A 17,249-nucleotide genomic window follows, 5' to 3' on the forward strand; every position below is an offset into this window, starting at 1 on the left:
AAATTTAAAATTTAATCAAAATAAAAATAAAATAAAATTACCTAAAACCAAATTAAAGCAAAACAATTTAAATTAAACCAGCTAAAATACTTGCCTTCCCTTCCTACAAAACTTACCCGCGAGTAACGCACCGCCGATGTAGTGCGTCTAAACAAGCGCCTCACGCTGTTCCGGCGCTCCGGCGAAAAGGCAAACACGCCAAGGCAAGCGACGAAGCAAGTCAGCGATAGTATGGCGGCCAATATAGCTGTATTGCCGAGGTACACACGAGCGCAGCGCGACCCAGAAGAAAGATGGTTGAGAAATTGGAAAATTATAAAATGTAAAATTTGCTGTGGTAAAATAGATTTATAAGTAGCAGTAACGGTATAAGAATAACAAAAAAATGTAAAAATAAACGAAAAAGCTTATGGCCGTGTGCAACAAAGTTAATTTACCACCAATGGAGCCAGTTTGCTCGGCAGGATGTGCGCCGCCATTATCTACGCCGCCTGCTGGTGCTGCTGTGCTGCTCTTTGTCGTTGTTGTAGTTGTTGGTGTTGCAACTGTGGTGCTAACGGCCGAGTCCTGCGCCGCCGGCGGCACCGCTCGACTGAGGAATTTGCAGATATCCGGCGTGCTCTGGTGCACGACCAAGTTGCATTCCTTGCCCGCCTGCAAAAGACACAGCGCAAAGAAAGGCAGAGAAATAGGTTAAAAATTAGCGAATATTGCGGAAGTAAAATGGAAAAATGGAAAAAAATGCACAAAATGTTTCAATAAGTACAGTTGAGTGTAAAATTTTTCTTGCCGTTTAGCAAAGTAAATGCTGGTTGATACGTAACGGTCGCGTTGCAAGTAGCGAACTGCGAATATATTTGTGTGCTTGCGTGTGTGTGTGTGTGACGAGATTATTTTGTTGCAAAGAAAAATTAACAAGCTTATTCACACTTAGTGAATGCGCATGTTGCTTGTTATTTGCTGTTGTTGTTTTTGCTGTCTGTGCTTGTGCATCTTACACGGCAGTGCGAAGATGCTGCACAAATAAAGTTTTACATGCGTGCGCATGTAGTTGTAAGTGTGGCAAGTAGCTGTGTGTGCAATTTGCTTAAGTGAACATTAATGTTCCAGCGCGTGACTCGCGTCACACCGCCGCACCAGCGCCGCCCACGCCAAACGCGCGCACATAGTGGCAGCCAGCCACCAGCCATGTGGCAGCGCGGCAGTCAGCGAAGCGGCAGCAACAGTAAACTTAAATAAAAACCCATTTTCAAATTGCTGCGGATAAATGTAAATGCCTGCCAAGTCGCTGGAGATCTGCCGCTGTCTTGTTGTTGTTAGGGTTGCAGAGACAGTTCCCACTTGCTCTACGCGCTGCAAATGCAGATCCACGCTTATACATTTGCAGGTATGTGTATGTATGTGTAGAAAAAATAAAAAATAAATTGAAAAAAGCGCACAAGGAAGCCGGCTCTCCAGCTCGCGCGGATGCGTAGACAGACAAACAAGCAGTCAGAAAGGAATTAGGGGAGGGAAACTAGACAATTTTCCACCTTGTAAAAAGCTAATACGACAGCGCAGATAGTAAAATGTGATAATGTTCTAAAACGAAAATAAAAAATAAACTGAAAAAATAGCAAACTAAAAATGCAAGGCAACTTGCGCTTAATGGTAAGGTGGAATGGAAGGCGGCAGGCGGCTGAAGTGCATGACAACCTCAAGAACGCAAGATGGCATGAATGAATATGCATCCGGTGCTGCGGCGCTGAATGTCTTGACAACATTAGTTGCACTCGCGTTGCATTGCCACTTCACTGCGCCGCGCTCGGTCCAACCATGGCTCACTGACGACATGTTAAAGTTTGAGAAATTGTTGAGTAATAACCATTTTTATGCGGCATATTTAAAGTGTGCGTGCGCCTGCAGGTAGACTACTTAAAAGTTGAAGGAAAGTAAGGTAAATAGTAGCAATAAAAGAAGGTGACGCGAAAATAAAACTAAGAGCGCATAAAAAGAAACAAACGAAACAGCAAAACAAGACAAGAGCATAATAAATATAGAGAATAAATTAAATGAAGAAGTGGTTGTCAAAGAGAAGTCGTCAAATTAAGTTAAATTGAAAGTAAGTGGCGTCAAAATTTTAGATAAAAGTAAAAGTAAAAGCAATAATATTACATTTTTAGAAGTAGGAAGAAAAGAGAGAGAGAATAGAAAGATGTAATAAAAAAATTATGAAAACGATAAAGACAATGATAAGGTAAAGAGAAAGACAAAGATAAAGACAAAGATGAAGATGAAGACATAGAAATAGATATAAATAAAGATAAAGATATAGATAAAGATAAGGATAAAGATATAGATAAAGATAAAGATAAAGATAAAGATAAAGATAAAGATAAAGATAAAGATAAAGATAAAGATAAAGATAAAGATAAAGATAAAGATAAAGATAAAGATAAAGATAAAGATAAAGATAAAGATAAAGATAAAGATAAAGATAAAGATAAAGATAAAGATAAAGAAAAAGATAAAGATAAAGATAAAGATAAAGATAAAGATAAAGATAAAGATAAAGATAAAGATAAAGATAAAGATAAAGATAAAGATAAAGATAAAGATAAAGATAAAGATAAAGATAAAGATAAAGATAAAGATAAAGATAAAGATAAAAATAAAAATAAAGAAAAAGATAAAGATAAAGATAAAGATAAATTTGTGGGCCACACATATTCAAGTGCTGATATTTAGCAGTATATTACAGTACATTTTCAAGGCATTATTTTGAGTTTTTGAAATAAAAGATAAATTTCAGTAAAGACAGTTTTACTAAAATTAATTTAATATTTAAAACAAAATTTTCCCCATATAAATAATTCTATATGAAATATTGGGTAGTCGAAAAAGTCTTTTCGTATTTCTAATCAAACTTCAATTTATGTTTTTTTCTTTTTAATAAATAACTAAACAAACATGTACCATTTTGGTGGACCACTTTTTGCCATTTTTCCGCTGGCGACATTATTCCATCAGAGTAAATCGAAATTTCCAGAACGGAAGCGAGCAAACCATTGTTGTACTACACGAATTGGTACAGCATCGGCTTCGTAAACTTCACAAATTTTATTGCTGGCTTGCGTGGCATTCTTCGCTTTTTTAAACAAAATTTTTAAAATACAGCGAATTTCTTCTTCATTGCCTTCTCTAATTTTTGAACAGCTGTAACTTTTCTACAACTTTGCCGAATTTAATTATTTTTTTTTTGGTTAAATGAAGCCTAAAATCTCACCTTTCTAACATTATATGGCATGACACAATGTGATTGCTAGCACTGGAGATATACGACTGCAACGACATCTATTGACAAAATACGAAAAGACTTTTTCGACTACCCAATATTTTTTTGTAAAATGAATCAATTTTTCTTTTTACCATAAAACCGTTAGACAGCTATCACGGTAATCCTATTTGCATCATTATGAATATTTATACATTTTCATTATCTTTAGTCAGAAAACTAAATTTGTGTCAATCATTATACAACAGTTCAGCTGAAAAACACAACCTCACATACTTTTTCACTTCAACTACAAATTTTAAATTTAATTATCTTTAGTAAAATCCAGCAAGCAAACAATTTTTATTGTTTTTCACTATGCAACTGAGCGCAAAAGCAATCAGCGCCACAAAAACTTGCATTGAAATTCATTAAACAGGCGCTGTACTATGGACACAGCAATACAAAGCACCGTTAACCCTGAACTCAAAATAACAGCAACCAAATACAGGGGAGCCCTGCTTCTAGAGGCTTTGAAGGACGCGCACTTGAATAATTTGCATGCAAGTGTAATTCCAATAAACAAATACAAATATAACAACAACAAAAAGTACAAAACAACAACAACAGCAACACTTAGTTGTGTAATGCCAAACAATGCAACCGGAACAGGGTGGAATTATAGCAAAAAGTCGTTCTACTTGTTCCACTTTAGCATACTTTCAGGAGCGTAATGCACAATAACAATATCAAACACTTGACGCACACTCGAAACTGAAATTGAAATTGAAATTACAACTGAAATTGTAAATGGAAATTTAAATCGAAGCGGGTTAAGTGTGCGCCAACAACAAATTCAATTACACAAACAAAAACGCACAGCACAAACGTATAAAATTAATATATGCATATAATTCAACTTTTTCCGCTTTTATGTGTCACACATTTATTTCTTTTGTTTTCGCTTTTCTTTTTTATTAAATTTTGTTGCGGCGAATTTCGTTCTCGCACACTTTTAGTCGCGGCGCAATTTTATTAGCGTTTTCATGCGCGTTCCTTTATTCGCTTTTTTATTGCATTGCATGCATATAAATTTATATTTGTTTTTGTGTTCGACATTTCAGCGTCTCATTGCGTCTGCCACCGCACGCATAAAGTTCGAAGCTAATAAAATTTATTGCGCTGCTTTTTAGCGATTGCGTCAATCAAGACACCCGGGAAGACGCTTAGCGCACTGGAGTTGACAATAAATGTGCGTGGCAGCGCATTCAAATATGTGCAATAGAAGTCAGCTTTTAGGCGCCAACGCGCGCTCTCGGCTGTGGCATGGCGAAGTGTGAAAGAATCTGCTCGATTTTTTTTGCTCTTTTTCAGTTCATCGCTTTTGAAGTCGATAAAAAATTATACGCGTTTTAGCCAAGCTATCAAAGCGCTAACATATTTTTAGGCGCTTAAACGGAATTGGCATAATAAAAGGTGACATACCTTTATGCCTGCTAAATACATTTGGTTTGCACTAAAATGTGCGCAGTTAAAATCACTTAAGTGCTGCAGCGTGGTTTTCACAATGGTGGCGGGTATTAAATTTTTTATCTCTTAAATCGGGTTTTGTTGATTTTTTTTTAATATTTGGGCGCTAGAGGATGTCTATAAAGATCCTATGTGTACTTATCCTTCGTTTTTTTATTTTTTTTTTGATTTTATATTTTTTTGTTTTAATTAAAGTTACCAAAATATACTTTTTGAATTAATTTAATTTTTTTTCCAAAAATTGTTATTTTGGTGATTAACATTAAAAAAATATATGTAAAAATAATTATAATTTTTTTTAAGTAATCAAATTTTTTTATTTTTCTTTTATTTTCATAAAAGTTAGGAAATAACTTTTTTGTTTAGTTTTTATTTTTCATAATTTTTTTTAATTGTAGTTTTTGTGTTTTTTTTTTCAATAAAAGTTAATAAAATAATTTTTTTTAAATATTTTCCTTTTAATCTTTTTATTTGATTTTATAATACTTTTTAATAAATTTTTTAAGTAATTTTGTTTTTCCATTCAATAAAAAATAATATTTTTTTTTAATTTTGATTAATAAAAATTTTTTGTTTGGTTTTAATTTTTTATAACTTATTTTTGAATAGTGTATTCTGTTTTTTTTTCATAAATGTTAATAAACTTATTTTTTCAGATACTTTCTTATATTTTTTTAGTATTGTTTTTATTTTTTTAAATATATTTTTTTAAGTAATAAAAGTTAATAAAAAATATTTTTATGAATAACTTTATATTTTTTTTTTATCTTTTTTTTTTGTTTTTCATAAATATTATAAACTTTTTTTGTGTGAATTTTTTATTTTTTTTATATATTGGTTTTATATACCTATTATTTATTGTGTTTTTGTTTTTCATTTTTTTTCGCAATAACGGATAATAAATTTTTTTTCAGATATTTTTATATATGCATTTATTTATTAATAATAAAAAAGTTAATTAAATATGGTATTAGAACTATTTTTCTAATTTCACTTGTTTTATAAAAGTTCTTAAAATTTTTATTGCTTAGTTTTTATTTTTTTAATATTTATGAAGTTTTCATGATTTTGTTTTTTTTTTTTTAAATAAGTTAAAAAAATATTTTTTTTAATTTTTATATTTAATATTTTTGTTTGTTTTACAATTTTTCGTTTTTTTGAAATAAAAAGGGTTATAAAAACTAGTCTTCTAATTGTTTTTTACTTTCTTTTAATGATAAAAGAATCCAAAAACATTTTTTGGTTATTTACAAAAACAAAAAAAACATTTGGGAAAACTAAATCTAAAAATATTTTTTTGAACCTTTATTATTTACAAAAACAAAAAAATTAATGTAGAAAAATATTTTTCTTAATTAATTTTTTATTTAAAAAAAAAAACGTTCATTTAATGGTTTTCTAAATTATTTTTTATTTTTTTTTTTTGTTTTTGTAAATAATAAAAATTTCAAAAAATATTTTTGTATCTTTTTTTACTAACTTTGCAATTTCCATATGAAAAGGTTTCAAATTTAAAAACCTTTAATTTAATTGCTTTCCTCTCTTCTGCTTTGCATTCACGATAAAAAAAACACTGTGGTCTGCCTTGTAATATTATATAAATAAATAATTATAACATTACCCGGAAATCACTGATTTGTATCTCTAATTGGCAAGCATGTAATAATAAGCGAAAAAATCGCATTTAAATGCAACTCAATGCTCATACTTTCCTGCCGCCCACTATTGTATACAAACTCAGCGCAACCTCCAACATTGTTGTTGTTGTTGTTTTTGAGTGCATATTGAAAATCCTGAGAATGCATTGTTAGTGACAATAGCTGGCGCACACAATGGCCTTTTGTGGTTGCTTAACACCTTCCGCATTGAATGAACTAAATTGCAGCAAGGAAAATGACCACACAGCAAAGTACTTGCGACAAATAGAGATATGGCAAACACTGTTGTAATTGTTGTTGCTGTAGGTGAGTAGTATATGCGCCGGCAAGCACTTGAAGCTCAACGTTTTGTAAATACATATAGGTTTATATAGACTTGTATATACATATGTATATGCTCTTCAGCAGCAAGACAAAGGCAAGCGCATGTCTACGTGTACAACGGTACACACATAGATTTACCATATTTATGTTTGTATGTTTGCGCATTAGGTTGTATGCATTGTTATTTGACTTGCAATTACAATTTTTTTGGTGCCTGCTGCATACTGACCGAGAAATGCATATGTACATATGAGTTTACTGGGCAATAGTGTGTCATATGCGGACTTACTCACCAAAAATATATATATTAAAGCCTATCACAAGGCGCGAATCAGTAGTTTCTTCAACATACATACACTCTTTCTCACTAATAATTTTATATAAAGTGTTAAGCTTAGACTTGATTTCGAAGCAAGAAATTTATATTTATATATTTTCGTTTTAATTTAAATAACATAAAAATAATTTTTTTATATTTATTTTTAAATTTTTTATTTTATTTATTTACTTTTTTTTATAACTACGACCGTATGAAATAAAAACAAATAATATTAAACATAAAATTTTATCAAAAGATAGCAACATAAACAAAAAAAAAATTATTGTGGCCTATCTCAAGGCGCAAATTTTAACTATTATGTATTATTATGCAATTCTGTTATGAAGAACAGCCACAAACATTAAATAATCAATAAAATTGAACACAAAATAAGAACAGAACATAGAAACATAAGCAAAAACTTTATATTATTGCCTAACTTAAGGCGCAAAAACGTTTTATACAACTCTCTTCTAAATAAAATGTAATAAAGCAAGCGACTTTTCCAATTGCTAAACGCTAAAACTTTAATTAAAGCAATAAGCAACTTGAACACACGCACACATATTTGCATATTTGCATTTGTATGTGTAGATTTGCAGTTGTTGCATTAGACAAATGAAGCATTCATGCAACAAACAATACTGTGGTAATTACAAATTGCAGAATTATTATGATTATTGTAATTACAGCATGCGACAGACGGCAAAGCTTATAAAAGCGCTACAACAAACAACTACAACATGCAGGCAACTTTTTACACAACACAAGCGCACCAATACACATTACATATAAGCAAGAAAACAGCAAAGCAAATTATTATGCAGCTGCAAGCGCATTATGTAGCATGCCGCATTGCATGTATATGTGTGCGTCTGTGTGCATTAATATTAGTAAATTTGTGGCGTCTATAGTTGCACCGGAAATGTAGCAAGTGACATCTCCAAGCCGTTGACATGTGTAGCTGCGCAGCGCTGGCGTGCATGCTACATAACTGTACATATGTAAATAGTTGATGCATATAATATACATATTTGCTTTGCTGGCAATGCACGCCGTGCTTTGCTCCCACACATGCACGCACACGTTTGGCAGCATATAATTTTCATCTAAATTGAATTAAATTAACATGCAATGACAGGAAATTTGCTTCACATGTAAATGCGCTGTAATGCCAGGCATGTAAACATATGTACTGGACTTTTTTCTTTCACTCAGCTTTGCTTACAGCTAATGTTTGTATATGTGGCTGTCTCTTGGGAGAGACATCACGTGCCTTTGCAATTGCATTTCACTTGAATTTGTACTTAATAAAGATCGCAATTAAAGACTAATTCAATAAGTTCGCAATTTTGTGCAAAACATACATTGCATACGTGTGTGAGTGTGCGCGCAATGTATTTAAATATGCAAATTAGTTAATAATGAGTGAAGAAGAAGAGCGTTGTGGCTATGTACACAAATACTATTGCCTAGAAATATATTTGCACGTAATTTTAATAGCGATGATGTACAGATTTTTAATAAAGTATTAAAATAATTCGTGGAAATAACAGAATACCAAGTTTAGATCCGTAAATTTTCACAGAAGATTTGTAAAAAGCTATATAGAAGCATTACGGCATTGAAAGACGCTCATAGAAATGAAGGAATCCTAGCTAGATGAAGTGAATAGAAGCCATAAGGCATTGAAAGACGGTTTTGTATGACAGAAATGCCGCTTGAACGCCACAAAAAGTAGAAGTTGTGGCATCAGACTCTGGCAGGTGATGAAAGCTGGTTCTACGACGATAAACCTAAATGCATAAAATCGTATGTGAAACCTGTTTAAACAACCAAATAAACGGCAAAGCTGAATCTCCATGACGCCAAGGTAATGCACTGTATTTGGTGGTATTAGAAATACGAAAAGTGAGAGAACTCTTTAATGCGGAACTCTACCGAAAACTCTTCATCAAATTTAGCCGAATAATGGGCAGAGTACACGACTTTACACGAGGCTATTTATCGGGTGATTTTTTAAGAGCTTGATAACTTTTTTTAAAAAAAAAAACGCATAAAATTTGCAAAATCTCATCGGTTCTTTATTTGAAACGTTAGATTGGTTCATGACATTTACTTTTTGAAGATAATTTCATTTAAATGTTGACCGCGGCTGCGTCTTGGGTGGTCCATTCGGAAAGTCCAATTTTGGGCAGCTTTTTCGAGCATTTCGGCCGGAATAGCCCGAATTTCTTCGGAAATGTTGTCTTCCAAAGCTGGAATAGTTGCTGGCTTATTTCTGTAGACTTTGGACTTGACGTAGCCCCACAAAAAATAGTCTAAAGGCGTTAAATCGCATGATCTTGGTGGCCAACTTACGGGTCCACTTCTTGAGATGAATTGTTCTCCGAAGTTTTCCCTCAAAATGGCCATAGAATCGCGAGCTGTGTGGCATGTAGCGCCATCTTGTTGAAACCACATGTCAACCAAGTTCAGTTCTTCCATTTTTGGCAACAAAAGTTTGTTAGCATCGAACGATAGCGATCGCCATTCACCGTAACGAAACCCAATTGCTGCGAACGGCGACGAATCGACATTTTCACGGTCTTCAGCCACACTCTCAGAAACAGACGCAATATTCTCTTCTGTACGCACTGTACGCATTCGTGTGGTTGGTTTAATGTCCAATAAAGTAAACTGAGTGCGAAACTTGGTCACAATCGCATTAATTGTTTGCTCACGGTCGATTATGTAGACCATAAATCGGACGTAAAGCGCGAAACACATTTCGAACCGAACACTGATTTTGGTAATAAAATTCAATGATTTGCAAGCGTTGCTCGTTAGTAAGTCTATTCATGATGAAATGTCAAAGCATACTGAGCATCTTTCTCTTTGACACCATGTCTGAAATCCCACGTGATCTGTCAAATACTAATGTATGAAAATCCTAACCTCAAAAAAATCACCCGATATATATATATTTATATAATATATATAACTTTCCATTATGACAACGTCGACTTCATATTGAAAGACCGTTTGAAAACCATTTGGAGAACAGTGGTTATAGAATTCTGCCTTACCCGTCCAAATAGGTGAAAATTTGTTCTTTCTGATTATCATTTGTTACTGTCAATAAGAAATATCCTTACTGGAATTTACATCAGAAAAGGGTTAAATAAATTGGCTTGATTTATGCTTGACCGTCAATCCAGCGCCGTGCTTTTGGCATGGAATCCACCAATTGCCAAAAAAATGTGGGAATATGTTCTAGCTACAGTTGGGCAATACTTTTAATACAACTGTTGTACACTTTTTTGTTCAAAAAAAGCTTTTAAAATAAAAAAAACCGATGAATATATTTATAGACACAATTTTTATGGGAATTTAATAAAAAAAAAAAAAAATAATACAAAACTTAGTTGAGGACACTTCTGGTAGTAAAAGAGGTATGTAACATCGCTAAAACTTGGTGCCTGTCCGCAATATTTATTTATGCGCCTAATAGTAGACAGTATATTAGTATACGTGCCAACATTACAGGCTAAAATTTAGTTTGTTCGAAATTTCAGTGTACTTTATTGACCATACATTTGATTGGGGCAAAAATTCAAGCAATTTTATTACAAAAAAAATGTGTCTAATATAAAACAGATTATGTTTCTAATATAAGCAAGATTGATGGGAATTTAATCAGTGCTAGATGCATTATAAAATGTTAATGTAAAAAACTGAATAATAAAACAGGTGCATGAATTCGCTAAAGCTTATGGGTAACATTTAAAAATGCGCCTAATGATATGTTAATGATTGATATGCGATACTATGGCCAACATTGCAGGTTACAATTTAGCTTGTTCGATATTGATTCAGATTCTTGATTGAGACAAAAATTTAAGCCATTTTATTTTGAACAAAAAAAACTGTTGCTAATATAAACAAGATTATGTGATAAATATAGGCAATAATGCGGTATTCATTATTAATATTTGTTACTATTGTAATTCTACAAATTTGCTAATTTTAATATTTTGCACTGAGAAAACAATAACAGAACGCAAAATCATTCGAAACACGCATAAAATTAGCAATTTTAATATAAAAGTGGACGTATTTGGGACCACAACACATAATACCTTTTTTCATAAATTAAAAAAAAATAATTAAATTAAAATTTAAATTATATATTTAAACACACAAAAAATGTGCCTGTGTACATAATGTCGATACCACAAAAGCTTATAATTTAATGTTATGCAAGTATGCGGTGGTTGTTATACAATTAACCAACAACATTGCAACGGAATCACGAATTGCAGAAATTATTAAAAATAAATTAAAAATCCCGCGGATATAATTGTGGTTATACACATGTGCACACTCCACTGCAAAACGTTAATCAAATACAGAAGGCACACACATACTAAAAAGAAACTAAAATACTGCAAAACCAAGTAGCTTTACTCACTAAAAGTGCACATAATCGAAAAAGTTGAAGCACTTTAAATAGAAGCACCCCGAATTCAGCCGAATTTCACCGCAGGCAGAGCTTATAATAGGAAAATTATGTAGCCAACAAGAAAAACACATTTCCAGCGTCTGCCTAGCGATTAAAAAGGTAACGGCATCAACGTCGCTTTCATGTCAGCTGCCAGACAGCTGCAAACATAAGCGATTTGCCAGCCTGCCGCACATGCCGCAGCGCACAGGAAGCACTTAGCAGCCAACCCAGACATAAACAGTTAGTATACCGCTACGTTTTTTTCATTTACTGGCACTCGGTAAACACCTCAAACGCTGGCGAAGGTGTCTTCGAGGGCAAAAGCACTACAAACCGGCAAAAATTACACAAAAACACGAATGAGTATATGAAGAAAAATTACAAATTGCAAATGAAAGGCGCACAAAATGTTGCCGCTCCACCTTAAGGACACTAATTAAAAGAAACTTTTGTTTAATTAACTTGCTTAAACGCCGCTTTATGCTTAAGTGCGATTTTTTTGCAATGTTTTCTCCAATTTTTAGCCCTTTTTTGCACGAGCAAGAACTTGAATGAATGAGTTGCAACATTTTTTTACACTTTGCCATTGCAATTGCTTTATTTTTGCGCCTGCTCAGCTTGGCAATGCAAGCAACAGAAGTGCACTTCAGCGCCAAACTCGGCTGGGTGCGGGGCGTATACGTAACGTGAATGCATTTTGCTTGCCACCACAGAGTCTTTCATTATAGAAAGAAAATTTCGCAACGAAAAATTTGCTAAACACAAATTGCACGAAACTCTTTAATGCTGCCTAAGTGCATGCAAGCGTTTTTTTTCCTCTCTGTGAGCGTGTAATTGTATGGCGGTCCGCATGGTTTTTTACAACCACATTTACGGAAAGTGTGCCTGAGAGTGTGTGTGGTGTGTTTGGGTGTGGGTGTGTTTTGCGGAACAACTTGCAACACGCTATGAGTGTACACTCAAGTGCTTTCAAAAGTTTGTATGTACTTGTATGTATATATGTGTGCGCTTTTATATTACACCTTGTCGATTTGTGTTTGTGTTTGTGTGCGTTTGTTGGAAAAAAGAGCAAGCAGCAGCTTGAACGCCTTTCAAATTACCGATGGCACAAATTGCGACGCCCATCTAGTCATACACACCTCGCCTAACACATGAGCATATGCGCTACAACAAGAACATCAGAGTCACATATGCCTCTAAGTTTGTGTGTGTGTTTATGAACGTGTGTGTTTAGTATTCTAAGAGACGCCGCTGTAATCAAACATACACTTACACGTGCAGCGGAGAACAGCAAAAAGGCAAGGACCTTTAATGCTGCTCACTTGCTTGCTATTACATGCACACACACAAATCCACACATATGCACAAGTGTACACTTGAAAGCTGCTGGTTGGCAGGCGAAGCGAGTCAGCAAAAGACAAAAACAAAAAAGCAAAACCATTTGCAAAAAGTGCAGTTCCATTATGATGCTGCCGGCCAGGTGTTATTATGTGGCAGCCAGCGTGGCGCGGTAGCTGTCGGTAGGGGCGTGAGAGTCTGCAATCGAACGATCGAAGGAAATACATGCTATGAAGCATGAAGTGGTGTGTAGGTGTGGCAAGTGCACAAAATTCAGTATTAAAGAACGAGAGCAGTTAGAAAATGATAAATTTTAGGTAAACTATATCTATTATATACATATATTTGTATAATATATTACATATATGTATGTATATACCCATATTTATGTAAGCATTCTTAAATCTTATTATTGGCCACATTGTGGCAATATGCAATGCATACATATATGCGCTATATGTATTTAGTGCAACTGGATATAGTAATCGATAACCAACTACAGCTTTTTAAAACTGTTCTATGAAAACTGAACACAAAGTAACTAGTCCCGAAACTAGTCGTTTAGATAAAGCTGATTTCAAAAATGTTTTTTGTGTTTTTTTTATTACGATTTTTGTGTCAATGCTGTGAATTACAAATGTTATTTTCAAGAGTTGCCACCAAACTTAAAATAATCGTTTAAAAATTATTTATATTTTTTGTAATTCAATAATGTAATAAAATTACAAATATTAAATATAGAAGAAAACAATAAAAATAAAAACACATAAAAGAAATTAAAACAAAAATAAAATTTAATTAATTAATTAAAAAAATTATATTAATTATTATTCTATAAAAATGATTAACTAATAAATTAATTATTTAATAATGTTAAAAACTACGAAAAAAATTAAACAATAATAAAAAAATATATTTTAATGCAAAAATAATTCAAGTAATTAACGAAAAATATTTTTTTTAAATATATAAAAATATATATGTATAATTTAATATTATAATAATAATATAATATAAAAGAAAAAAATAGGAATAACAAATGCATTAAAAAATTAAAATTAATTAATTAATTAATTTAATTAATTCAAAAATAGGAAAAATTTAAATATAGAAAATGAGAAAAAGTTAAACAATAACACTAAATAAAAAATTATTGAGTAATTAGCGAAAAATATATTTTAAAAATATGCAAAATTAGAAACATAACAAAATGTATAAAAATAACGACAAATACAAAAATAAAACCAGAATAAAATAGATCTAATTTATTAGCAAAAATTGAATTAATATATTCCTATAAAAATAGTTACTAATAAATTTATTAAAGTAAAACTCTACGAATAAAAATTTAAATTAAAATATTTCATTTTCTTAATTGAAATATAATTATTATTTCTTATAAAAATAGTTAACTATTAAATTTATTTATTTATTTAAGAAAAACTATTAAAAAATTTAAATTAAATTAACTTATTATTTTTAATTATTAATTAATAAAATAAAAAAATTAATTAAGTACGTTAAAACCTACGAAAAAAAATGTATGTCGATTAATTTGCACAAACACATAAAATTTCATTAATTAATTTTAATTTAAATTAATTTTTGTTCTATAAAAAAGGTAATAACTATTTATTTATTTAAGTAACAAACTAGAAAAAAAATTAAATAAAAATTAAATATATATTTTTTTAAAAATAGTTAATTTATAAATTTAAATTAATTAATTACGTTAAAATTTACGAGAAAATATTGTATATAAAAATTAAATAAACATTATTTTTTATAAAAATAGCTAAGTAATAAGTTACTTAACTTAATTAAGTAAAAAACTACGAAATAAAACTAAAAAAAAAAATTAAATAATGATTAAAACATAGCAAAAAATATATTTTTTAAATATACAAACTATAACATAAAAAATTAAAAATGCAAAAAAGGAAATGATGAAGTTAATTAATTATATATAAAAATATATTTTAAAGTTGAAATAGTAATAAAATATAATCAAACATAAAGCTCAAAATAAATTTATTTCAAATGTATAAATTTACTTTAAATATTTTTTATAACTATAAAAATAATGTTAAAAAATTTTATTAAGAAATACTTGTATTTTAAAAAATTTATAAAAATAAATTTGTTACAAAAAAAAATTTATAAAATTTATATTTATAAAAATATTATAAAAAAAATTTAAGACCAATTTTTTTTAAATTTTTTAATATTATTTTTTTTTTCAAATGATAATAACACTGATTTTGTTTCTTTTCTTTTTTTCAGATTAAAAAAGGTATGTACCAACTTTATGGCATTTGTTTGCACATCTGCTTGCATATTGGTAAGTTTATGTTTTAGAACACAACTGCTTTAAAAAACTTGATTATTTTAACTTTCAAGGTCAATTTCATTTATGCATGCACAGTTTACCTCTTTCTCTTTCAAAATTTTTTATGAATGCCCGTTCTCTTCCAAACAAATATGACTTTATTGCCCACCACTTGCAACAACATGTCCCATAAAACCACATTTAATCGATTTCGCTGAGTTATGAAAATTACTTTTGCACTGTGTGAGTTAAACGAAAGCAACTACTACACTTAACGCGCTCAAATGCACTTTTTAATAACTTCAAATTAAACACTCAAGCAAAGACGGCTACTTTTATGTGGCAACTACGGTGACTGTCATAAAATAACAATTAAGCGTTGTGGCAACACACAACACCGATTCCCGCGCACGCACATGTATTTGCCGCCGCCACAACAACACAACAGCTCACCACTGGTTGGCCTCATAAAATTTCACGTAAACAAGTTGCTTAATTAAATTATGACCAAACATTGTAGAATTGCAGTTATGGATACTTAACACAAACTTAAATTACTTACGTAAGTAAAAATGTATGGCGCACGGCCAGCCATTTGAGTGTGAGCACACACTGCATTTACGCATACAGACTCAGATATAGTACATATAGATGTGTGTGTAAGGACTTATGTATATGTAAATATATATCTATAACCCTAGCACCCGTTATAACGGTGTAAAGTAAAACGCGAGTGCAGACTTGCAAGCAATAAAAGTTTACAACACCATACAGACGTTGCCACACACACGAACACCCTGTGAAAGTCTTCATATATACTGCACAAGTTGAGCTTTGTTGGCGTTGTTGTTGTCGTTGCACTTTCATTGTCATTGCACAACGAGGAACTGGATAATTCGAGCTCATAAGCAACATGCCACATGCCACACGCCGCACACCAAAACACCACGCAGTGGCTGAACACCTCACGTGGCACGCGCGTTTGTGCATTTGCTGATATTTTCTCATTGTGTTGCAAGCAAAATGCGCAAAACTGCAACGAGCGCTGAGTACGTTTTTCTGTATGCCGCGTAGTGCTGCATAGAAGTGTGAGTGACGCTGTAACCAAGGCTGCAGCCCCCTCCACAGTTGTTGCATGAATATAGGGTTGCATGCTGTTGAGCATATAAATGCACATTGTTGCAGGCGTGTGTGGCACGCTGAATTTTTAGCCAAGAAATGGCGTTGCGGAACTACGGTATTGCTCATATTGTGCTCTTCATATTTCTTCTTATTTTCTGTGCGCGTGTATGTGTGTGTTTTTAGAAAATAAAGGCATAACGGCTTTTGTATCTGCTATCCTTCCGGCATTCGCGTTGCAGCATACAAAATGCATTACATTACATGCAACACGCGTGCGTGTGGGGTATATGAAATGAGCATCCATTATGGTTAAGCCAAGAAATGGCAGCAGACTTTGACTCGCCATAGCGAGCCGAACTGGATAATGTCGGATATGTTGCACAAATACATGCAGAGCATTATTTCTTAGGGTTATGGTATTAAAGTATTGCAAATGTCGGGTGCGCGAAATTAACTTTACGGCACTTAAACTAATAAAATTCACATTCAGCAGAGAAAAATATTTGGAAAAAAATTTTAAAAATGTTTTAATATAAAAAAAAAAAAATATATATATATATATGTATATACATATATATAAAATATTATTATAAATTGAAAAAATGTTGTTTAACAAAACTGAAAATATTGAAAACAATAAAAAAATAATAGTAAAAATAAACAAACAAAAAATAATAATTATGTCGAAGTCAAAAAATATAGTAATATATTGTACAAATGTCCTTTTATTTAAAAATACATAAAACACTATAATGCAATAAATTAAATAATTAAAAATATTTTGCAAAAAATATCAAAATAAATTAAAAAGTATAAAAACTAATTTTAACAATTAAAAAAAATAAAAAATATAAAAAAATAAAAAACTAAAAAAATACTCATTAAACTAT

The 17,249-nt window shown here is 31.5% G+C and overlaps 2 protein-coding genes across 3 annotated transcripts in view; one reads left to right on the plus strand and one right to left on the minus strand.

Annotated features, from left to right (window-relative positions):
* The window catches only part of LOC120778527 (protein toll), a 306,345-nt gene that overhangs the window by 257,942 nt on the left and 31,154 nt on the right, over positions 1–17,249 (plus strand). Inside the window, exon 7 of the mRNA XM_040110369.1 lies at positions 15,192–15,201. The gene's annotated coding sequence lies outside the window, so the exon portion shown is untranslated. The remainder of the gene's footprint in view (positions 1–15,191; positions 15,202–17,249) is intronic.
* The window catches only part of LOC120778535 (cation-independent mannose-6-phosphate receptor), a 152,468-nt gene that overhangs the window by 1,195 nt on the left and 134,024 nt on the right, over positions 1–17,249 (minus strand). Inside the window, exons 15-16 of one of the 2 annotated variants that reach the window (XM_040110381.1) lie at positions 438–654; positions 117–247 (exon numbers count right to left, since the gene is read on the minus strand). In XM_040110381.1, coding sequence (XP_039966315.1) covers positions 117–247; positions 438–654 — 348 coding nt within the window. Of the gene's footprint in view, positions 1–94; positions 248–437; positions 655–17,249 lie in introns of both variants that reach the window. The other variant, XM_040110390.1, reaches the window with a different exon arrangement.

This window comes from Bactrocera tryoni, chromosome 1 (genome assembly GCF_016617805.1).
Source record: "Bactrocera tryoni isolate S06 chromosome 1, CSIRO_BtryS06_freeze2, whole genome shotgun sequence".
NCBI lineage: Eukaryota > Metazoa > Arthropoda > Insecta > Diptera > Tephritidae > Bactrocera > Bactrocera tryoni.